The sequence below is a fragment of the Lissotriton helveticus genome, chromosome 9 (genome assembly GCF_964261635.1).
Source record: "Lissotriton helveticus chromosome 9, aLisHel1.1, whole genome shotgun sequence".
NCBI classification, from domain to species: Eukaryota; Metazoa; Chordata; class Amphibia; order Caudata; family Salamandridae; genus Lissotriton; species Lissotriton helveticus.
The window spans coordinates 399753173-399777256 of NC_136070.1; the positions used below are offsets into that span (position 1 = coordinate 399753173).

The following is a 24084-nucleotide window of genomic DNA, read 5'->3' on the forward strand; positions in this document are numbered from 1 at the left end:
TACAAACCTTTTCATGGTTTCCTCCCTCCAACGTAAACCACTGCTCTTGGCTAGTTGAATACCTTCTTTAGGAGTTTTGTTGAATCTATCCACTACTCCATTTGTTTTTGGATGATATAGGGCACAGAGTTTGTATCTAATCCCATTGCCATCTAGAAACTCCATTTCTCTGGTGGAAAATCGTGTGTCCCATTACCTTCTCTCATGAACACTTCCATCAGAAATGTATTCAACGCACCAGAACTGGTATCGGTCACAATTTTACTTTCTGGCCAACGTGAGAAAAGATCAATCAAGCATTACCTTCACCTGACAAAGGACCTATTATATCCACCTCCACCCATGGCCCATAGGTGGGGTTTTAGTTTTGAGAACCTTGTCACTGGCCGAGCATGATAAACAGTCTCTCATCACACTACAGCATAAACAGCCGGCCACCAACAATCCTGGCACAGTCTCTGCTTAGTTTCAGTGATGCCCAAATGACCCTCATGTGCAATTTCTATTAACCTCTTTCTCAGGGTGCTTTGGGGTATCAACTGTGTGCCTCTGAATCGACTATTCCTCTCTGACAGCTCTACCTTGTCAATCCAATATGGTCTTAACTGTTCCTCCAATTTGTTTTCCATGCCCCACCCCTTTATCAATAACTTTGACACCTTCTCAAGGATGGGATTAGTGATAAATGTATGCTTCCACATGCCTTCTTCTATGGCCCCACTGGTCCTCATCCTGATCTTTGTCCATCACTTTGCCCCAACCACTGTCTGCCTCTCTTACTAAGTGTGACAAACAATCTGCTGTATAGCTCTTGACTCCTGGAAAATATTCCATCTCAAAACTAAATACCTGTAAACTTACCAACCATCTCTTGATCCGGCTGGAGATCTCTACTAAACCTTTTTTTGTGAAAACCACTGTTACCTAAATTTGGTGAGCGCCCATACAGCTAGTGCTTCACATTGAATTAGAGTAGTTAAATTCTGCCTGTCTTAATGGAAGGCAAAGCAATGGCATGTTCCCCAGTACTACCTTCTTGTGATAGCACTGGCCCCAGTTCTTTAGAGCTGGGATCAGTTGCTATGATGTTTTTTTCCCTGGGACTAAGGACTGGAGACTAATAATAATAGGGATACTTATAAAGCGCCTGGTTATGCTCACCGGCGTGTCCCCGCGCTGTGGTAAGTGGAAACGGCATGCCCTCAACTGTGCTCACTGCGCCTCAGCTACCGCGCAAACAGATGAGTCTTGAGTTTACCCCTGAACCTTGCCTCTGATGGTTCCAGGCGAAGCTCCAGCGGGAGTTTATTCCAGCTCCTTGCAGCCAGAAGCCGGAAAGACCTGCCCCCCCAAGGTGTGCTAGACAGTGCTTTCTTGGTATGTAAAAATTCACTTTTACACCCCTCATCCCATGAATAAAGGGTATTCTTTGTGAGCAATTTGCTCATCTGGAACGTGCGGCCAGCACAGTTGTTTACAAATTTGCTATAGAGCTAGACCATCCCCAAGAATGACTTGAGCTCATCCTTATTCTTGGGGGCAGTCAAATTCAAAATTGTGTTTAAAATATTCTCCTTTGGATGCATACCTTCAGCCGAAATTGATTGCCCTCAATAATTAATTTTTGCACACATAATCTTACATTTCACCCTTTTTACTGTGAGCTCAAATTCCATGAATTTTTTAAGCACTAAATGTAACCTTTCATCGTGATTGGTGTCCGCCTCCCCAAAGATTAAAACATTGTCTTGATAAAAGAAAGCCCCTGGGACATCAGCCAGTATAGTTGACATGGTCCTCTGGAAAACTGATGCCGCCGACAACAGGCAGAATGACATTCATTTGAATTTGTATGCACCCATAGGTGTTATAAATGCTGTGAGGTCTTGGGATTCTGCATGAAGGCAAACCTGGCAGTATGCCGATGTGAGATGAAGAGTGAAGAAGTTATTGCCATCCGCTAATATGGTAAAGATTTCCGTGATCTTGGGCAAAGGTAACTTGTCAACTATGACTTCCCTATTGAGGGCTCTCAAGTTGATGCATAGGCGGATTTTTCCATCAGATATTTTTGCAACAACTATTTGGGCCAACCACTGTGTCGCCTCTACATGCCTAATTTGAGCAGGGGGTTTCAGGTGCTCAGCTCCTGCACTTCTTTCACAATTTCTGAACCTGCAGGTGGTGGTCTCAATATTAATTGTTCAAATTCAAAATGAAAAGAATAACATACATTGCATGGTGACTGGCTGGTAAATGTTCATAGGCAGGCGGGCATACGCCTGTCCAGGAAGGCATGATTGTGTATCACCACGTTAGTGATGATGTCATCACGCTGATCACAAATCCAAGAAATCATCGACAAACTAAGGCTTGCATTCTATTCCCCTAGTCTGCTCCACTTTGCCAGTGCCTGAGCCTAAACCTCCCATTGGAGAATTGTAGCTGGTGGCCGTCTCATGACGGAGTTGAGGCAAGGAAGCTGCAAGAGCGCATTTGGAACTTGGGAGTGAGGGCTCTTGAGGAAGAATAAATCAAAGTAAGCATGCCCATTCCACTTGTTCCGTAGTCAGAGTAGCATATCCGGCAGCCCTGCATTGCTGCTATCCTCAATGTGCTCCATGCGGCTTTGGCCGCTGCACCTTAGCAAGGTAATTGCTGAGCGTGAGTGAGTCCAGTAGGCACCACAGCCATACTTACCGGCATTGGCAGCATTACTGCTGGAGACAATACCTGTGCTGTAGCAGGCAGGATCACAGCAAGCTGAGCAGTGGATGTCGATACCGTCGCCATCCCTGGACCTACTAATTGCAGGCAGCACTAGCAGTGACATGACCTGCTGTGCTCAAGCAGTCGCCTGTTCCGCAATAAACCCAGTCATACTACGCTGATTAATATATGCAAAAAATCATTTAAATTTGATGTACATTTTGTTTTTGCACTCGGTGTAGGTAAGAAAGTAAAACACGTCATCTTCTGCTTCTTTAGGAATGACAACAGGAAAACGCAGAGTACAACAGAGCAGGGACATGTACAGGCTGACGACAGGGGTCACAGGCAGCAGCAGTGTTATAGATGAGAGATAGCAAGAGTAAAGAGGAGAAGAAACAACAAGAGAGGAGAGGGATATAACGGGGCAAAGTAGGAGAAAAGGAGGAGAACAAATTCGATACAAAGAGAAAGCAGCGATAATGTGAAGAAAGCATTAAGAAGAGAGAAGATAGAATGAAAGGATGTGGAGGACAGTACAGAGGAAAAAAGCAGACAAATGATAAATTGGAGATACAGCTAATCCCTGTTAGAGAGTGATAGTAAAGAGGCAAGATCGAGGGGAGAGAGATCAGAGCATGGATAAAAGTGAAGAGAAAAAAGGGCAGGGCTAAAATGAATAGAGGGCAAATCAGAAATACAGGGTGTGACAAAGATGATAGAAAACAATTAGAGAGACGAGAGGATAGACTCCTAGAGCAAAGACTTAGGGGACAGACAACAGATCAAGGTTAGAAGATAGAGACTGAGGCAGTGAGAGTGTTGAAAGTGGGGCTCACCGGAGGAGGACGTGAGCGGTGACCTCCTTGGTATAATTTTCAGCACCTGCACTTCTTTTTTTTTTTACAAATTAAGCACTAATGACCCCTAATTTGCACACATTTGCCATCACAGCTTCTTGTACACTAATGTGCAGGCTTCGTACTTTGGCAGAGACTGGAGTGGCATTGTCTTTCATTTTTATTTTATGTACAAAGTTCTTTAGGTACCCAAACTTGTTAATGAAGACTTCAGGGAACTCCTCCTCAGTTTGGAGCCTATTCTTCCCCATTTGTGTAACACTCTGTACCAGGATATGAGGGCTGGAATTCAGATCAAGATATACTCCTAAATCCTTCTGTACCAGCCAACCCAGGATATTGTCCCCATGTTCTGATACATACATCTTACACACTGCTTATCTGTTTTTGTACTCTATTTTTCCCATGAAAAACCCTTTCATTTTTATTAGCTGCCCTCCATATCTCCCAGGAAATATGTCCATATTTCACAGTTTCACCTGACCATTATGAATTCGTTTGAACAATTATCTGACACAATTGTGAGCCTAGAGCAAGAGTCAAACATGACCTCAACCTCTTTGTCATTTATTTTTTACAAAATCTTTAGGATTGCCCAGGTTGAGTCCGATACTTGCAGCACTATTTCATCACAGATTTCTGTTACATTTCTTCTATCTGGTTTCTGAATAAACTTCCCACTCCTAAAATGCCACAGCATGCCTTGTAAAGCCCCCTTTTGCCACATTTGTTACATTGCACATTTATTGCTGGGCAAACTCTGCTGTTGGCCAAATGCCCTTCATGTCCACATCAGAAGCACCTCCCTTTAAAAACCACCCCTTTCTTCTTCTCACTTGGAATCCTTTTCTTCTTTTTTGAGTGTACACTGCAGTCTTCCATGTCCACTTGTTGCACCTCCTCTTTGCCTGTGCCTGTGTTGTCCCTCTTTATCTCGTGTGCACACTTCAACATGTGCTTCTCCGGTTTAGCAACTATTAGCACCTCACTCAACAGCAGATTGTCTTTTAGCCATAACTCTTCCCTAACTTTCTCTACATTGCAATTTAGTAGAAATTGGTCTTGAATGTGCTCATCTGCACTAGCCCCAAAGTTTCATGGGACAGCGAATTTCCTTAGTCCGGATACAGTCTTCCACGCTTTCTCCTTCCTTCTGCGACCTTTTGCCAAAATGGAAGCATTCTAGTATGGTGCTAATAAGGGGTAGAAAGTGATTGTCCAGCATTTTTATGCTTATCTGGTACTCATTCAAACCCCTGGCTGTATTCATCCCTAATTCTGACAGGAGCTCTAATATTTCCTGCCCTTCCGCACCTAAGCAATAGAGCAACAAAGTTGTTTTCCTTTCAAGCCCTAAATTTGGTCTGCAGACAACTGCATACTTGTGGAAGACCTTTTCCCACTTGCTCCACCTCAATGGAGGTTCTCCTGGGCATGATAAAAAAGAAAGGAGGGGGTGTAACACTCTGCATGTTAGCTCTTTGCACCCTTAGACTAGGTGATGTCACTATTCCTTGACTCCTCCAGGAACCCTACCAGATGGCGATTTGCAGAAAAGCTATTCTACACTTGGCAAACAGTGTGCCAATCACTGATGAGGTATGAGGCTGATGCACCAGAGAAGGAAGGCTAAAGATGTGGGCTTAAAAAGGCCAAATTCACAGTGTGCAGATCACTGAAGAGGCACCAACAGAGATCGCTTTGAAACTACTCCTATTTCTTTTTCCCTTTTTGCTTGTGTAAATTCTTTCATTACCAAAATTGTAGTGTGAGGATCACTGAAAAGTTACCAACAGAGACCGTAGAAAAATGTGGGCTTAAAGGGCCAAGTTCACAGAGTGCATATCACTGAAGAGGCACCAGCTGAGACTGTATAGTAATTGCCTTTAATTCTTTTTCCTTTTTTAAATATTCTGTAAAGGCTTAAATTACCGAAATTGCATTGTGCGGATCACTGAAAGGTTACCAGCAGAGACTGTGGAGTAAATGCATCTATTGGTTTTCTAACCAACAAATCTCCACTCTTCAAAAAAAATATGCTTTACCTTTGTAATCACTGGCAAAAGATACACATATTCAGTGTCCGCAATACGACCAACAGATCACTAGGTGGCACTATTAAAGGCAGAGTAGCCTTACAGAGAGGGAAGCCACTTCCTCAGTGACTCATGCTACTCTCACTCCGGTGACGGTCAGGAAACTTCTGCAGGGTTGCTGTGAACCTCGGTGGACAACAGACAGACGAGCATCAGCACCTCCGCCGCCTGCACCCTAGCTGCATTCCACATTTGGAAAAGCCTCCGACCCAGAGCACAATGGAGCACATTGTTTTACACATTTTATGTTAAACCTATGGTGATCTGTTGGAATTTATAACGGACTCAGAAAGTTTAGATTTTACATTTTTTGTTTTACCAATTGTATGACATTAAGTATTTAAAGTGTGTGTTTTATGTATTATGTTGGTATTTATAATGACAGTTGGTAAAATTAATAATTTAACAGACTACTTCGGAAGATAATTGTGTTTCTATATTGAGAGAAAATCAGGACATTTCCCCTTGATAACATAAACTGCGGGACACGTTCTAGTCTGTCAGAATTTGTAACCTACACTATACACCCACCCACCACCAGCGTCACGAGTCAGGTGACCCGGTCAATAAAGGGGGCCGAGCGCACGTGCTCGAGGCCCATTCACCAGCCCACTATCCTGGTGTCCGTGTCTCATTCATTTACATAATGCGGGCCTAGGGCCCAACATTACACACATGACTGCGTCTTGGGAAACAGAACAGTCATGCGTAGGGCACACCGCCTCTAATGTGCACCTCTCACAGAGCATGGACAGGCTGAAAAAACCACAGGCCACCCAGTTAGGTGCCTTCCTCATAAATTCACACCACAGTGAAAGAAGGGTGGGATAACTCATGGTTTGACAATCCCAGCAATTGAGTCAGTGGGTATAAGTGCTTCTGCAACGCAAGGCCAGTCTCTAAATGCGGGCAGGCTTGTAGTTTCAACCACGCTGGTCTTCAGCTTCTTTACAGCCGTAATAGTGCCTGCTGCAAAGTATTCCCTTCGGTGTGTTGAATGATTGATTGTGGGTTTCTAAAGAGGATGTATGACGTTACGACGCGTACTTTGACAACGTGTACCATTACAACGCTACTTTTACAACGCAAGCCGTTACAACGACTTGCGTTGGGGGGCGCTGGATAGTAAATAGTTTTATTTACTATTCCAACTCCAGTCCCCGTGGACTCTAGGGAAGGGGTTGGATAGTAAATTAAACTATTTACTATCCTGGAGCACCCCCCATCGCAAGTCGTTGTAACGACTTGCGTTGTAAAAGTAGCGTGGTAACAGTACCGCGTTGTTAAAGTTTCGTCGTAAAGGATGTTCCCCTTCTAAAGTGCTAGAATCGACTCCCGAAGGAGTATCTCTGCGCTGTAGACCGCTGGGGAACCCGTCCTGGCTTTCCCTGTGAGATGGTCCCTACTGGGTATCTCCAAGGTGAAACCAGGCATCCCCGGCGTATGTGGGGGGCCGTTGTGGAGATGAGGCAAGCTAATGCCCAGAGTTGCAGAGTGTGATCCCTAGTTAGAGTGGGCACTGAGGCGAGAATTATCGAGTCCGTTGACCCTGGTCCAAGACCCTACCGCGTCAGGAATTGAACCCTGGTCCCGGGCCGTCCTCTGCTCCCGGGTCTGCCGCCTCTAACCAGTGAGCCACACCACTCCACTCTGTTAGGGTGTGTTAGAGACAGTTCCTTAACCTGCCGTCTATCGTCGCCAGTGTGACATTGGGCTGTAATTAAGGAATGCCACACACAAGATTGTAAGAAGAAGTTAAGTTTATTCCAACACCTCAGCCACCGCTGAGCAACTGTCAAACACAATCAATCACCTCAGAGAGGCTGCCATGGAACCTTGGTGACCAAAAGTTTCCATTGGCAGGAGCCAATCCCCCACTCCCTTGGTTTCTAGTCTCGTGCCAATACAGTGACTACAGACCAGCTAATGATATGTCATCAAAGGCAGACTGCCACACTCGTCGATTCACCTTACGTAATTAGGAGTATGTTTGTTTTGTAGTAATTAGTGTTTTCTTTTCTGTTTTCTGAGAAAAGAACCATACATTACCTTATAAAAATGTTAGTCAGATTTTTGTCGGGGATTTTTGTAACATACTTGGGTTTCTGCCAAAAGCATGAAGACATGTTATTTGCCAAATGATTTACTCAGCGGTTGGTAGGCACAAGTTGTGACCTCAAGACCACATCTGTGAGCATCTCAAAGGCCTTCACAATCCAATGTGTATGGACTTTGGCCATGCTCTATGTCCTTTTCAACTACTGGACTTCCAATTTTATTTTCTTCTTTTAGACCCATCCTAGAGACTGCTTAGCTGTCTCTACAGCTTTTTGTAATTTTGTAAATTAATGCATCAGAATCTTAGCAATACTACATACAGGATCGGGCTTTGGGTCATCCTCCTTTAGCCATTGCTTTGTTGAAGTGTCAATCCCACTCTAGTATGGCCCCCTAGGGCAGCATAGCTGGAGTGGGAGACTGGGTCTGCTCCCTTCAGTCATTTGTGTGTAGGCAATGCTATCCTCATTATGTATCAGCCCAGAGGAGAAGCATTTGGTGTTTGGCTTGTCATATAGTGGCAGTGTGAATGATGGCATTTTACCTACTTAATGAGTTATTCTGCATCCACAGGGGAAAGCTTTGTACAGGAAAACTGTCAGTTTGTGAACTTCTACTCTACGCCCACCCTCATTCTGAGTACTTAACTGCTCCTCAATATGACCCTGGCTCCTGTTCATCAAATTCCTTCTTGCTACAATTTCTCACAACTGTTTCAGGTCTGCTCTGCCCCACCCGTGCCTCACAGCAACTCATTTCATTACTGTGGGCGTTTTGCATGATAATGTTTATCAATAGGTTATACAGTACCAATGCATAACATTGTGAGATCTTGACAGAGCAGTGCTGTATTACCACCTCCACCACCAATGCTGTTCGACATCATTAACACCACATCAATAATTGCCATAATCACCACCATCAACACTGCTGCTGCTCATGAAAGCAATGCTCTTCATGCATAGCAGTGGAGGCACACATCAGCCCCCAAAAGCCAGTAACTTTAGGGTGAGACAGAACTACTCACCTGGGCTGAGCCAACATGTGATTGACACTGGCTTAAAGAAAGGGCTGAAGGAGGCTAAGTCAGTGCCCCCTAGTGGCAGGAATGACCTTACTGAAAACACCCTACCTCTATATTCTTCATGTTAATAACAAAATACCTTAGCTATTACCAGAACTAACAATGACTTGGGGCCTGATTTAAATCTTGGTGGATGGTAATACTCTACCACAAATGTGACGGATATCCCATCCACCGTATTACAAGAGGCGTAGGATATAATACACTTGTAATATGGCAGACTGGATATCCGTCACGTTTGTGATGCAGTATCCCATCCACCAAGATCTAAATCAAGCCCTGAGACTGAGTAACCTCTGCGTTCATGTAAAATTAAATTCAGTGGTGCTGGACAGTTTTTCTGTAGAAAGAAGCAGCCATTGACATAGGACTTTAAGAGCTAAACACTACTTTTAGCTCACCACAAATAGCTTTGCCCCATACGCTCCTTGAAAAGGACTCGGCTCTGAAGTGACAAACCTGAACTATACATGCCAACTGTATGCAGATTAACATGCAGCTGCATCAAGATGTGCCAATTATATTGCAAACCTAGGGGCATATTAGCAAGGGCAATATCACCGCTTTAGCGGCACTTTTTGCCGCTAAAGCGGTGACATTTTTATCGCCCTATTAGTAGGCTGTCGCTAACAGCAGTTAGTGACAGCTTTTAGGCGATAGCAACCGGTTTGGGGCCCGGTTTGCATGTCAGCGATATTTATCGCTAATGACATGCAAAGTGGGTGTACCCAAGCTGTTAGCGACTGAAAGCAGTCGCTAACACAGCTATCGCCTATTAGCAAGGCAGGCTTAGCATTATAAAAAGTCACGCTAAGCGCGATTATCGCTATAATCTAACGCCTGCTAAAAACATGACTTACCTGTTTATCCAATGGGAGGTGGATTGTCAGGTTAAGTCCCCATTGGTGTTAATGCGTGAATATCGCTGGATTTCCAGCGATATTCATGCATTTCGCCGCTATCGCTGGATAGTTTAGCACAATGGAGAAAAACGTTGCTAATAGCATGTTTTCTCCGCTAACAAATCCAGCAATAAAAAACAATGCGCTAAGCGCATTTTACGATAAATATCGCTATTCCTTGCTAATATACCCCAGCATGTTTTCTCCGCTAACATATCCAGTGATAGGCAGCGATAAAAAAAATGCGCTTAGCACATTTCGCGATAAATATCGCTATTCCTTGCTAATATGCCCCTAAATTTTTTTACTATAGTAGTCTCCGCATAAACATAACTACATCAACACTATCACCGATTCAGTGTTATTAATGTAGTATACATGCTGGTATGCAATGTATAGTACTCTTTCCCACTGTTGTGTGTGGAGATGTGTCACGACTCATGAGAGGAGAATCCCTGAGTGGATCATGATCCATTTTCCCTCCCATAACAATTGCCATTAATAAATAGCTTGTTTCTCTGAGCAATGTGTTCGCATATTTGTATGTGTTTGTGTGAGTGTTTGTTGCCCCTGTGAATGTGTTTGTGTTTGTGTTCGCATGGGTGTAAGATTATGCCCTTCACCACAGTTTCAAAATGAAACAGATATAAAAGATGAAAATCACCTCATTATAATAATGCTTTAATGTGGGTTTTTTTACATTCCAGGAGTTTCTGATGTCACACAAGTACAAAAAAGATAAATTCTATGAAACAGTATTTTCGCTTTTTGGAGTAAGGTAAGGATCATGATATTAAAGAGTTGCCAAAAATGTATGAGATTAAACTGAATTGCATTGTTAGGTTTTACACCATGCAACCTAATTTTATCTCAAACAGTGTATTGCAGCTCAAAAACAGAGTCGGTTTCTTTCATGGCCTTTTTTTGCAGACTACATGCTAAGTACCACATTACAAACTTCAAATCCTACTTTTTACCTTAATGTGTTCTCAAGAAAATGAAAGAGGCTTTATTTTTTGGCGAAAGCTAAAATAATTCCTCAGAAGAAGCTCAAAAGGATATGGGACAGATGTCTGGGCATACCCGTCTCACTTAGTGCATCTACTGCAACAAACAACAAGGTGACGGAAAGAATGGTTGGATTAACCTCAGCCACTGCCGATTGCTCAGGCTGCGTTCCAGTCCATTTGTTTTCACCCACTATGCCACTCCAGACAGAGAGAAATGTGCATATAGCAGGTATACCTAGATGTAGGTCCCATTCTCACTGTGTCATAGGGCTCTAGCTGCACCCGACTAACAAGGCCCAAATTAGCTGACACCTGTCTGGGGTTGCTTGTGTTCCCATTCAAAGGAGAGCTGCCCTGAAAGCTTGGGCTGGGCTGTTCCTCTTAGAGCAAGGCTGATTTGGATAAGGCTAGTTACTATTGAAAGTGGCATGGGGCAAAACAGATTGGACTGGATTAATGCAGCCCAGATTAATTAACAGTGGCTGAGATTAATTCAAGCATTCTGCCCATCACTTTTTGTTTTATGCACAAGTAACTCCCAGGATGGTGGAGTAGAAACATTCAGGAGTGCACTTGATTACACCATTGGAACATTTGTATTGAGTCTCCCTCAACAAAATGGGAGGGACTCTTAGGCAAGCACTTTCAGATGGTTTACAGCAAGTACCCATTATTGATATAAGATGCTCGTCAGTGACCTGCACTGGATGCAGGCAACCACTTAAAGACAACGAAAAAACACTCAGTTCAGGCGCATTTCCAGTAGGTATACATGGGATAAGATAGACATAGTGGGAACTTGGTAGGATCTACCCCGGACTGGTAGATGGTAGTCTGTGAATATGTACTGGTTTTAGGCAGTGAGAGGTATTTTATTACAAATAAAGACTCTAGTCAAACAGTACAAACAAGACCAACAGAAATGGTAGAGCTCCGTGGGTATGGGGTCTGGCTGAAGGATTGAACTTAGACAGCGCATTGTTGGCTAGACTCTCTGGTGCACACACAATGCACACGAGTTGCTGGCAGAGAAGAACAAAGGATTGTGAACCTCTTGGACACAGCATAGGCCCTTAACTCACGGCCTGATGTGTATGCAGTTTGTTCAGTGACATGTTTGATTAGTATTACACTGCACCTGCACCCAGGGCCTGCTGCAAGTAGCTAGTGGTTATGTGAGGGTGGTTCAGTGCCACAAGAGGCTGGCATAGGGCTATAAGTGATAGCAGCTGGATTGGTGGTTTATGGGCTGACTGGCATGGAGCCTAGTGTAGGGTGGTAAACCAGGCAGGGTATATTCATTATTGCCACAGGCCATGCAGTTTACCTGGTGGTGTAGCCCTGCGCCCACAGCCAGCTTCCCCACCTGAAATGAAATTAATTTAAAAACCTAGGCACCTAAATAGGCTCTATGACTGCACATAGATTATGTGCAGCATGATTTGGCTGCATGGTGGGATAACCACTTGGGAGTTTGGGAGCAGGGATTGGCTTCTAAAATTAACACTTTCAAATTATTAATTCCCCAAAAATGCTTTGAAAACAGAGCATCTCCCAAAGTGTTTGTTCCCAAAATATATTGAAGTAAGGATAGTGTGAAAAGAGACAGTTTAATGGTTAGGGTTTAAGGGATTAGGGCATTAGGTATATGGATTAAGGTTAGGCGTTTAAATTGGTATGTTGTCATTAGAAACTGGGCGGACAATAACATGCACTCCTTGTATGCAGGGCTCATGATTTCATTGGTGAAGTTATATATGATCTCATCAATGATATCATCAGTGATGCTATGGATGCTCATGACTAGTCTATTAAATCTGACATATAGTTTGTATAGCTAACAGTAAGCAACACATGCCAGAGATTTTTCCACTGGAATTAATAAATAGAGCTTCACTTTTACTGAGGTGTGTTAGTGAATTTCCAAGGTTTTCATAATATATTTATACTTTTATGAGCAAATAGAATCCTAATCAGTTTCTTTCTCTGCATAGCCAAAGCCGTGCTGGCCTTTGTCCATGTGCAATGGAGATTGCCCACAGGGTCTGGCTACAAGCCAATCCTGTAACCCTGCACCCCACTGTACCTAACCTTCGTCCATTTGCCTAGAAGATTGGAAGCAGGTAGTGGCCCAGAAATTCATTTCTTTTGGCATTCTGCTCCACTCTGCTGGGTTTGCCAAATAGACAGGCCCTGCATCCATCTATGGTGCACGTGCAACACCTTCAGGTGTGCGTACACACAGACCCTGCACAAGCCCCTTTCCCACCCAAACAAGCCATGAATGGTCATATGCCATTCTCAGAAGGTTCTCAATTCAGGAACCGGCCTTCAGCCTGGCCGTCTCCTTAAGTTTTGAAATGATTTATAAATCCGAAGTTAGAAAAACAGTTTAAAAAGAATCATTAAATAATTGCAAATCCACTCATTAATATACAGAGCCATGAACTCTACCCTGCACCTTTTCCGGGGCAGGACCCACCTGACTTTTTGTTTTGGGGCATAGGCTTCAGTGCCTGGTATCCTGCAGTGGCATTCCTAATAAATATTTCATTTCTAACTGTTAGACCTGGCATCCTTGGTGTGATTTCCCCTGACTTTTTTGCCTCTACCTCTTGTATGTTTGATACTGTGCTGGATTTAATTTTTGCTGGCTTAGATGCTTTGGGCACTTTGCCACTGCTGATCAGTGTTAAAGTGCAAGTCCTCCTCTTACAAAATTGGTATAGTGATTGGTTCTCCCTGATTGGCATGTTGGATTCACCAATAAGTCTCTGGTCACATGCACTGAGTGTGCTAGGGTTGGTGATTCAGACGCTACTAGTGGGCCTGATTGTGCCACCCACCTGAGTAGCCTTAAAATGAAGTCTCAGGCCTGGCACCGCAGTGCCTGTGCGCTGTTTAACTGCCATGTTCTTGGCAAGTGCACCCACTTACCAGGCCCTACCCTTCCCTTTTGGTACACACAGGACACCCCTATGGCAGGCCCAAGGTACCCCCTGGGCAGGGTGCTGTGTATGTGAAAGGTAGGACATGAACTAATATGTGTAACATGTCCTGATAATGAAATACTACCAATTTAGGGGCATATTATCAAGAACGGAATTAAAAATATTGCAGCTTTAGCGGCAGGAAACTGCCGCTAAAGCAGCGATAATAGGCTTGATAATATGCCCTTGAGAATTCCAATAGAAGCCCATGTTCACACCACAACATGGGCTTTTATGGGAATTCATAAGGGCATATTATCAAGCCCATTTTCTCCGCTTTAGCGGCAGTTTTCTGCCGCTAAAGCGGCGATAATTTTAACTCCGTTTCTTGATAATATTCCCCTTAGTTTTTCTCTATGGAAAGGCTGCTTTGCCCATAGGACAAAATGGGGAATGCTTTGTAACATCTTACAAGCATATCTTCCCATAGGCACAAAATAGGAAAGTGGAGTTTGGTGTCCCTGAACTCAAAATTTAATAACACATCATTTAATAAGGATTGTTTTTAAATTGTGTGTTTGAAAATAGCACTTTTAGAAAGTGGCTATTTTCTTGTCCAACTATCCTCTGTGTCTCTGCCTGTTTGTGGATTAATTGGCTTCAGTGTGGGAGAGACAGATTATGTGCATTCCCTGTAGACAGCCCCTGGGGGAGGTTGAGGTGTGCCTGGCCCTTCCTGGGTGACGCAGCCCTGAGCTAAATAGACCCTGGCTGGATGTAGAGTGGTGGGAGGAGATTTACCTCACACCTGAATGGAGCCTGGCTCCCTTGCACAATGCTCTCTCCACCCCCTGGGGTCGTGCTAAACCAAGTGAATATAGTACTGGTTTGGACTCGGTTCAGAGAACCTGACTTCAAAGACATCAAAGACATTTTGGGGTATAAGTATGTGCCCCAAAACCCCAGTAATTTATACTACTTTGTGATCAAGAGAAACCTTTGCCTAAGAGAAGAGCTGGGGAGACTGGAGGAGGAACATTGCCCCTTTGCTGTGTGCTGTCTGGGGAGCCCTGCAGTAGCTGATTCTGCTTAGGAGAAGAAAATGGACTGTGCTGTGTGCTGTGTCCATCCCCTGCTTCTAAGAGGAGTCTCCAAGGGCCTGTGTGAGCTTGCCTCCTGTTGCATAAACTCAGGCACATCAAAGTTTCCAAATTTGATTCAACCGAGCTGTGTGCGAGTGTCCTCATACAGCCCTGCCTGCACTACAACCTTCGTGGAGGCAGCAGTGTTAGGGGACGAGGATGCGGAGGGTCTGCCTAGCAATCATTTGCCTCTGGCCTTGCTGTCCCCTGTGAAGCCGAGGGAGCTGTGACTCGCTACCCCAGAAGAGGAGGTCGCTAAAAAATTGTGTTGTGCCCAGTCACCGCCTCTGGCCAAAGTCCGCAACCAAAAATCGCTATCAGAGGAAGAAAAGGCAGCGCTGCAACATAATTAGCTGCGAGGCATTGTCTGGCGACCGGGAATCATCTGAGACGCTCAGCTGCTGCAGAGCAGCCGTCCAGCAGGACGTCAATCCTTGCCGCCGGGTCGCGAGGTCACGCCCCCCACCGGGAAGGAGCTGCCCCGCTCCCACCATGTAGCGTCATTGGGAATCGCCGACCCAGACCCAGAAGGAGGCTCGAGCCGGTGCCTGCCTATCTGTCCTGGAGCTCCCGCCGCTGTCAGTGGGACGCACCAGGCACAGGCGGTAGCGGGAAAGATGCAGTTGAAGTCTGGAGCAGCTCCCGCCAGTGGTGGGGGCATACGCCAGCCGGGATCGCACACTCGCCGAAGACGCAACACCCAGACTACGCAGGTAACGCTCAGACCTGAGTTTGAGCAACCGCATGCTGTGCTCCCTCGGGTGGGTTGCGGGTCTGAGGGGAACTGCTCTTAGCCTAGATCCCTATAACGGGCCCCCTCTCCTGGTGACATAAACAACCCATACCTGCATGCAAGGGAAGTTTGTTTTCCTCATTCTGTTCATATATTGGGGGTGCAGGACCTCTGTGGGCATAATCTCTTAGCAGCTCACTACCGGAGCAGGTATTGACATTTATGAAGGCGTTCAGTGATTACCTGATTACATACCAGAGACAGTATTTCCAAAGATTCAGTGACAGGGGCACTTTTCCCGCCTACTGCTAGAGGAGTTTCCGTTAACAGGGGCCAGGTTACGCCAGCACAAGGGACATGTGTTTACAACAAGGCAGCTACTGAAGTTTGGTGCAATGTTGGGAAATAATTTGCAACCACCCTATGACAAAGTTTATTGCAATTTTTTAAACAACTATCAACAACCCTATGACTTTTTGACCCAATTGCATTTATCTAAAAAATAAGGAATATATATATATATTTTTTACATACCTCAGTGTGGAGTGTCCTTTGTGGTGGGTCTAAGGTGACATTGGTGTGTGCGTGAGTGTGTGGTGCGCAAATGCTTTACACATTGCCTCTGGGATAAGCCTGACTGCTCTGCCAAGATACCAAGGTGGGTAAGCAAGGGTTATCCTTAGAGTGTGACGCCCGTGCCCTGACTAGAGTGGTGATTTCTGCCTGGCTTAGGTCCTTGCCCTTGCCAACCAGAAATCCTACTTCTAACACAAACCCATCAGTAAGATTGTCTGGTTTTGTGGATTCTCAGAGGATCCATGTATCTTGCATTAAACTAGTAGAAAAGCTTCCTCTTGTCTAATTACATGAATGTATTTTTGAAGTTTGGCTCCTTGAATCATCTGCCACTGGAAAGAGAGGAGGGTGTTTGGACTACTAGGCAAGTTTTGGAATGATTGTGTTCTGTACTTGTGGCAGAGAGCAAACATTCCTTGACTATATTAAGGAAACACGTATTTTTCTGACCCCTACCCTATACAAGTTTGGCTTCTCAACCCAGATCTTTCCAAAAATTGACACGCTGAAGCCTAGCCCTTTGTGCAGATTTGTTAAATTGCACCAAAAATGCCCTTTAACTGTACAGTGAGAATTAACTGTGAATATATGTTCATTGCATGTGTTGCTGTAGATACACCTGCCATCTAATGCAAAGCATTGAGTCACAAGATGATGTGTAGCTCCTTCTGTATTCCACAATGTGCATGATCTCTGATTCTACCTGACATTGTTTTTTGCTGCCATTGGGTTTGGATGTGTTCAGCTGTGGCTTCAAGATTGATGGGTTTTTCTTGCCTTTTTAAGGCCAAACTGTAGTACTCCTCGAGACTGACGATATGATCACAGTCACTGGATGTGGATCACTGCTCCTCTTCCTCGAACTCCTCGATGCCAGGTAGACAAAGCAACTGTCCCCAACTAGGTTAAGGCCTCTTTAATCCCTGTGGAGCTCACTGTTATTCCTGCTGCTCAGCCAGTGTGATTGGGTTGATGGAATGTTGGTGTGAGAGGTGGCAGTGGAATGTTGGATGAGTGAGGATGTCAGTTGGAGGATGGGCTGAGCAGCAGGAAGGCTGCTCCTGGTGGGGCTCTATGCTGTAACATATTACTTGGAATAAACTTACATGGAAACTACTTGGACCAGATCTACTTTTATTCACTACATTTTGGCGACTTTATTGGAAAGAACCTGCGTGTGCCACCTGTTTGGACTATAACTTTCGAGCTTGAAGTAACTGGAAATCAACTACGTAATTCTTGACGAAGCTGGTAGCCCTGAGCCCCTCCAGTGACGACTACACTGGTCGGCCCCAACTCGGGCGTGCCAGATCCTGCAATGTTTCCCCCGACTTGATTGGAATGGAGCTGCAGTATTTTAAGCTGACCCTCATTTGTCCATTTATTGGTCTGCTGTAACCTTGGGACATCCTGCTGGGACTGCTCCAGCTCTTTTACTGCCACATCTTATGTTGTGCCTCCAGCACTGTGTATTTGGGCTACTGCGGTGTGACCTGCGTGCTGCCTCTTGAGAGCTATTAGCCTCCATAGCCCCTGTGTGGATTTACTAATGGCAACTGCACGTAGTAACCATTTCATGGGCAGTGGAACCCCTTTGTGCCATCAAGAGGAACATCGCATGATTAGCTCATAGTGCGGGTCATGGAGTTACGTTTGGCTTCAAGTGTTTCTTGTGTCTATGTTAATTGGAGCAACAGCTGTGAGTAGCCCTGGAGTTCGTGTCATTGGCGGCTTCTGAAGAGGAATTTCCACCTGCCGATGACCTAGGCACAATCATAGGAGTTGGACTTGAAACCCAAATGAAGAGGAGACCATTTTTTAGTGTATGTCATTCTTTCTCATACAGCCTTTGTATATTCAAATATAATTCAAAGACACACATGCTATGGTCAAAAAATGTTGTCCTAAACCAGAGAAATCCCAGGGACATGTTAATAAAACAATTTCTGCATTTGTCCGTGACCATGGGATGGACTCTATTTATCTTACTAACATATTTTGTGATATGCCAGGTATCTACAGGCAAGATGGAGTGCACTTCACTACTGAAGGAAACAGGATCTACCTTAATAACATCAAGGAATGCATCCATCTGCACATATAAATGTCCACCACATACTATAAACACAGCTGCTCTTTTAGAGCTACCCTACATCATCATTATCTGATTGTTTTATGTTACAACTCCCTTTAAATTTTTTTTTAACATCTTTGAATTCCCATGAGAGCACCCTCCCCTCTATATTTTTCCAACTCCTTTGAGAGACTCACGCGCTCTTACATGTCCTCTACAATTACTGGCTGAAAACTATGCAGAATACGATGCAGGAAATGACTTGGCTTTCTGCAGAGTCCTCTCTCCAGTGTGAAAGAAATACATAGAAGGACATTGAGAGGGACTATACACATTGCTGAAACCTCTACCCAGGGCACCAAGTGAGCATAGTAGGCTGTTGGGAGGGTCTAGCCTCTTTGATGAGACTTCTCCCCTAAACAAGTGTGCATAGTAAATTGTAAGCACAGATTGGCCTCTCCCCTAACACCTTTGCCCATTGTAACAGGTGAACGTGTTACGATGTGAGAAGAAACTCACCTCTCCACTATAACCTCTTCCCAGGATGACAAGTGTGCATTGTAGGGTGTGAGCAGGGACTAGCCTCTCCTCTGACACTCTCCCCAGAATGATGTGCATGCATAGTTGGGTATGCAGAGGGACTATCCTCTCAACTGAGACTTCTCTCTTGAATGAGGGATGTGGTTAATAGGTTGTACAGAGAGTCTGGCATCTCCAGAGAGATCTCTCTCTTGGATTACAGGTCTGCATAGTAGAGTGTGGAAAGGGACCTAACTCTTGGATGAAAGGTGTGCAAAGTAGGATGTGGAGAGGCACTGGCATTTCTGCTGAGACCCCTCCCAGGATGGCAGGTGTGCATAGTATGGTGTGGGGAGGGACTAGTCTCTCTGCTGAGACCTCTCTTCTAGTCGACAAGTGTGAAGTAGGATGTGGGGAGGGACAGGCCTCTCCACTAAAACTCTTCCACAGGGTGTACTTGTAGGGTGTAATGAAGGACTGCTTCTCCGCTGAGACCTATTTCTTGGATGATAGGTGTGCATAGTGGTGTGTGTAGACAGACTGACCTCTCTGTTGAGATCTTTGTCTGAACGATGTGTATTCATAGTAGGATGGGGGAGGGACAGGCCTCTCAGCAGAGACTCCTCCCCAGGGTGACGGGTGTGCTTAGTAGGGTATAATGAAGGACTGGCCTCTCTGCTGAGACTCCTCCCATTGGTGACGGGTGTGAGGAGGGACTACCTTCTCTGCTTACACCCTTCCCCAAGATGACAAACATGCTTAGTAGGGTGTGGGGGGACTGAACTTCCAAATGACACCTCTTTCCTTGGTGACAGTTGTTCTGAGGAAGGTGTGGGAATAGACTGCTCAGATCCCTCCCGGGGTGGCACTCGAGCATAGTAGGTGCGAGAAAGCCAACATGAAAAAAGCCTTCTTGACCAAGCAGATGGCTCCATTTTTTTTATTTCTGCAAGATATATAGACATGCCTTTTACTGGTGAGCATTTTTGTTGCAGTGCAAGTAGATGATTCATTGAGGCAAATGAAAAAAAAACAATGACAGTGCAAGCGCAGGAGATAAGGGGTGTACAAATGAGAGTATCTTTTAAAAGAGGGACCTATCAGATTGAAAAGGCCTAGAAGGCTGCCTTGTTAAAGAACTTGTAAAGGCAAATCGGTTCATAGCAAAATACGCACACATCAAAAACAACGTTTTTGAGGTTGAGGCAATGGTATCATTAAAGCCCTAACAGGCTTAATATCACCAAAAAATGACACTTTAAGTCTGCCAAATGCAACACCAGTGGGGGACTAATTTTTTTCATCGAAAATGGCAAGCAACAGGCAAGTGGATATTGAATCTACCAAACTATGAAGTAATGCATAAAGAAACAATATACAGTAAAATTAAAAAAACAAATCAAAGGTACAGACCAACTACAAATCCTACAACAAGATGTATACAAGCTACTCCTGAAGGATACCATAGAAAGACTACCATTAAAGGAACAAGACACAGGAGTGGGCTTAGTATCCTTCTTAATTGATAAACAACTTTACTCCAAGACCTATACTAAACCTGTGCTTTTAAAAAAGGTTTATCAAGGCACAGATGTTCCAACTAATGATCCTTCAGGAGGTGACTCCCTTATAGAGAGAGAATGACTGTTTGGCAACAGCAGACCTCAATGATATATATTTTCACACTCCAGTGCATCCAGCGCACACCAGGGGGCATATGTACAAGCCCCTATCTCCACCACAATGTCAACAATAGTGATGTTGCAGTGGTGATAGGGGCTTCGCCATATGTACAAGGCAGCATTAAGCCACTTAATGTGGCTTAACGCTGCCTTGTAAATAAGGCCCCCTTTCATGCTATGGTTAGAGTAAAAGGTGTGGGCAGTGCAGTGGGCGTTCCTCCGCAACACCCATTCATTTTGACGCTTCCCTCTATGTACAAGAGTGGCGTACATAGGAGGCAGCGCCAAAATTAAGACCAGGTAAAAACTGGTCTTAAAATGGCGAAACGAGGAGAAATGCATTATTTCTCCTCGTTTTTGCTTTTTCATGTGTGCTGCCTTGTGCAGAACACATGGAAAAAGCAAAATGGCCTTGTTTGTTTATGTACAGGAAAGTGTTCCTTCCTGTACATGAGCAAACTTTTTTTTTTAAATCCTATTTTGTCACTCATGTGTGCTGCATGAAGCAGCATGCATGAAAGTGACAGAATGGCATTTCTATGATTGTTTATTTGCAGGAAGGGACACCTTCCTACACATAAACAATCCTCCCCTGCACGCAGACACGCTTGCCCTCTGGTGCAAGGGTGCCTGCGTTGGCACAAAGTTGCTAAACCTAGCGCCATCACAGGGGTAAACGCAGGGCTGCCCCACATTCTTGTAAATATGGTGCAGCCTTGTGTTTCAGAAGTGGAGGAGAAAGACATTAAGCCAGGAAGGCTAATGCCTCTCTCCACCACTTCATTGTACATATCCCCCAAAGTACTTAAGGTTAGTAAAGAAAGAGGGATCTTTTTGCCAATTCAAAGTTCCAGCTTTCGGAATCAAGTGTACTCCAGGAGTCTTACCAAAATCACTTTTGGTAGCAGCAGCACACCTGAAATGTCAAACGCTGGTTAGAATTATTTGAATCTCCTTTCCAGCATGCTGGTTAGAATTATTTGAATCTTCTTTCCAGCATTTGGTGGCAAAATATCCGGAAACAGTGATAATAATGGCTGGGGATGTTAATGCCTGTCTCTTCCCTGTGCAGTTAGATCAACACCTGGAAGAAGCATTGGATTCTTATAATATTTCCCCAGTATAGTTTCCCCCTGGTACCAGAAAAAAAGAGGCTAAAGTGTTGAGTCAAAGGCTGGTGAGCCAAGATTTGATTTATTTAAATGGACCATTCAAAAATGACTCACCAGAAGCAGCAACCTTCCAGCAGGGTCAGGCTTTGGTCCCTATTGACTATATATTCACGTTCCTGTGGCATTTTGACCTTTTTAAGAGTTTTGAGGTGGAAAAATATGAGGGTAGTGACAACTGGGCAACTATAGCAGCCTGTGACCTGTGTGAGCCGATAACCCCTGAGAAGGTGCTGCCTTTAGAGATCTCCTACCCCCGTAGGCTCACAACACGCTTAGATCCCATCTATCTTCAGCAACTAGCCTCCCTTCAGCTAGAGGAGATGATTGATATTCACCCTATTTATGTGGATGATGTTATTGTGTGGTACTATAGAATTGTGCAACTAGTTTTGGGCTGTATTTCAGTCAATTTATGTGAAAATGGCATGCAGGCAAAATCCTGTCCGAAGGAATCAGGTGGCTGGTTCGACTCGGATTGCCAAAAGTTGAAACGATTGATGAGACAGAGAGCAAAGAGTGGTAGGCGTCTTAACATCTCCCCAGCCACCCATGAGTTGGCTAAACTTAAACACCACTATAAATCCCTTGTGCAAGCAAAGAAGACAGCTTTTTACCATACTAAGTGAGATGAGATGCAGGAAATCATATCATAAATGACCAGCAAAAATTCTAGAAAAAGGACAATGAGTTTAATGGCCAAAATAGGGGCACACTTGTCTATATGATTCAGGATGCCGAGTGGGCCTCCTATCTGACAGACTTATATAGGGGACCTTCTAGCTCAGACAGACCTCAGAAAACTTATGGACAAACTCTTCCAGTTATATGGTTCTCAGTAAAGGAAGTAACAGCTATCATCGAGAGGTTAAAACTCCCTCGAGCCACTGGCCCCGATAACGTCCCAGCAGTAATAATCAAAAGAAATAGTGACTGGTGGGCTACGATGTATTCCTCTCTTTTCAGTTGGATTGTCATGTCTGGCATTTACCCTTTCTCCTGGAATGGATCCATAGTGAAACCAATTTTAAAAAAGGGAGTGGTACAGACCCTATGCTCTATAGGCTGATAAGCCTCATGGATATTTCATAAAAAATATTTTCCAAGATTATTTTAGCTAAACTCAAAGATTGGGCCACCGAAATTGAGAGAATCCCACTAGAGCAAGAGGGCTTTCGTGAGGGTAATTCCACCATAGATCACTGTTTTGCTCTGTGGGCCATTATTCGAAAAGCTTTGGAGGAAAATCAAAGGCTGTGCTGCTGCTTTGTAGATTTTCGGACAGCCTTTCAATTCTGTGGATAGGGATATTCTGTGAGGAAAACCTGCCTCCTGGAACCTACCACCAAATCTTCTTGGGGCACTCTCATCCATGCACTCTGGCAATTGGGTTCAGGTGGAGTTAGATAAGTCGGGTTGGTTATCTCAAAGAATTTCTATTGACAACAGTCTGCGCCAGGGGTGCGTTTTAGCACCCTTGCTTTTTAGTTTATTCTTGGCCGACCTTCCAAATTTTATTTCCCAATCTGAGTCCTTTTTGCCAAAAATCAGTAACCAGCAAATTGCTTGTCTGCTTTATGCAGACAACTTGGTATTATTGGATTATACTCCAATTGGTTTAAAGAGGAAATTCAACGCCCTGGCAACCTATAGCAAGCGGAACCAGCTCCGTATCAATTTGGAAAAGACCAAGACCATGATCTTTGGAAAAAAGGTACAGAGTTTTTCTTGGTATCTAGGTACGCAGGTGGTGGAGCAAGTTGATCAATACAAATATCTGGGCTTAATCATAATTAGGAGAAATCTGAATTGGGGTGCGCATTGGGATGCTACCAAACAGAAGGCCCTATTGCAGGCCAGCTGCCTGTCAAGATTCAATGGTAGGTTCGGGGGCTATCTCTTATCCCACTATTAAAGGCTTATGAAGGGAAGATACCTCTGCTAGGCCTGTATGGGGGAGAGGTTTTTTCCCTTGATCCAACCTATGATTGGGATAGATTGGAAGGGGTAGTTCTTAAAAGACTTTTATCACTCTCCCAAGGTTCCATGGTTCAGGCCATAAGGAGAGAGTGCAATCTGGTTTCTTGGAACATGGCGGCCTCTAAGATATTTTAACACTTTGTTGGAAGATGATGAGGTGGTTAAAGTTTCCAAGGGGCAGATCTACAAGCCCCTTGAGACACATTTACACCACTGCAGCGTCATAAACAATGCGCCATATTGCAACAAATTTACAACGTGACGCAACTAGGGAGATGCGTCATGTTGTAAAGCCCTGCACTACATTATACCTGCATCAGGTATAATGTATGCAGGGTGGGCGTTCCGTCGCAAGGAAGCCTCGTAAAAGTCACGCAGTGAAATCTGCACGATTTCACGTAGTCACTTTTACAACGACGCTGAGTCATAACCTTCCGCATGCTTGTAGCAGGCATAAGGAGTGACGCAGCACAGCAAGTATAGGCTGCCCTGAGCAGTGTTGGAGTTGCGCCGCATTTGTGGCACGACTATAACACTGCGTCACCTTTACTCATCTGTCT

The 24084-nt window shown here is 44.5% G+C and overlaps 1 protein-coding gene across 1 annotated transcript in view; it reads left to right on the forward strand.

Moving 5' to 3' along the window:
- The window catches only part of LOC144782767 (cholesterol 24-hydroxylase-like), a 356051-nt gene that overhangs the window by 47966 nt on the left and 284001 nt on the right, over window positions 1–24084 (forward strand). Inside the window, exon 4 of the mRNA XM_078662068.1 lies at window positions 10417–10487. Coding sequence (XP_078518194.1) covers window positions 10417–10487 — 71 coding nt within the window. The remainder of the gene's footprint in view (window positions 1–10416; window positions 10488–24084) is intronic.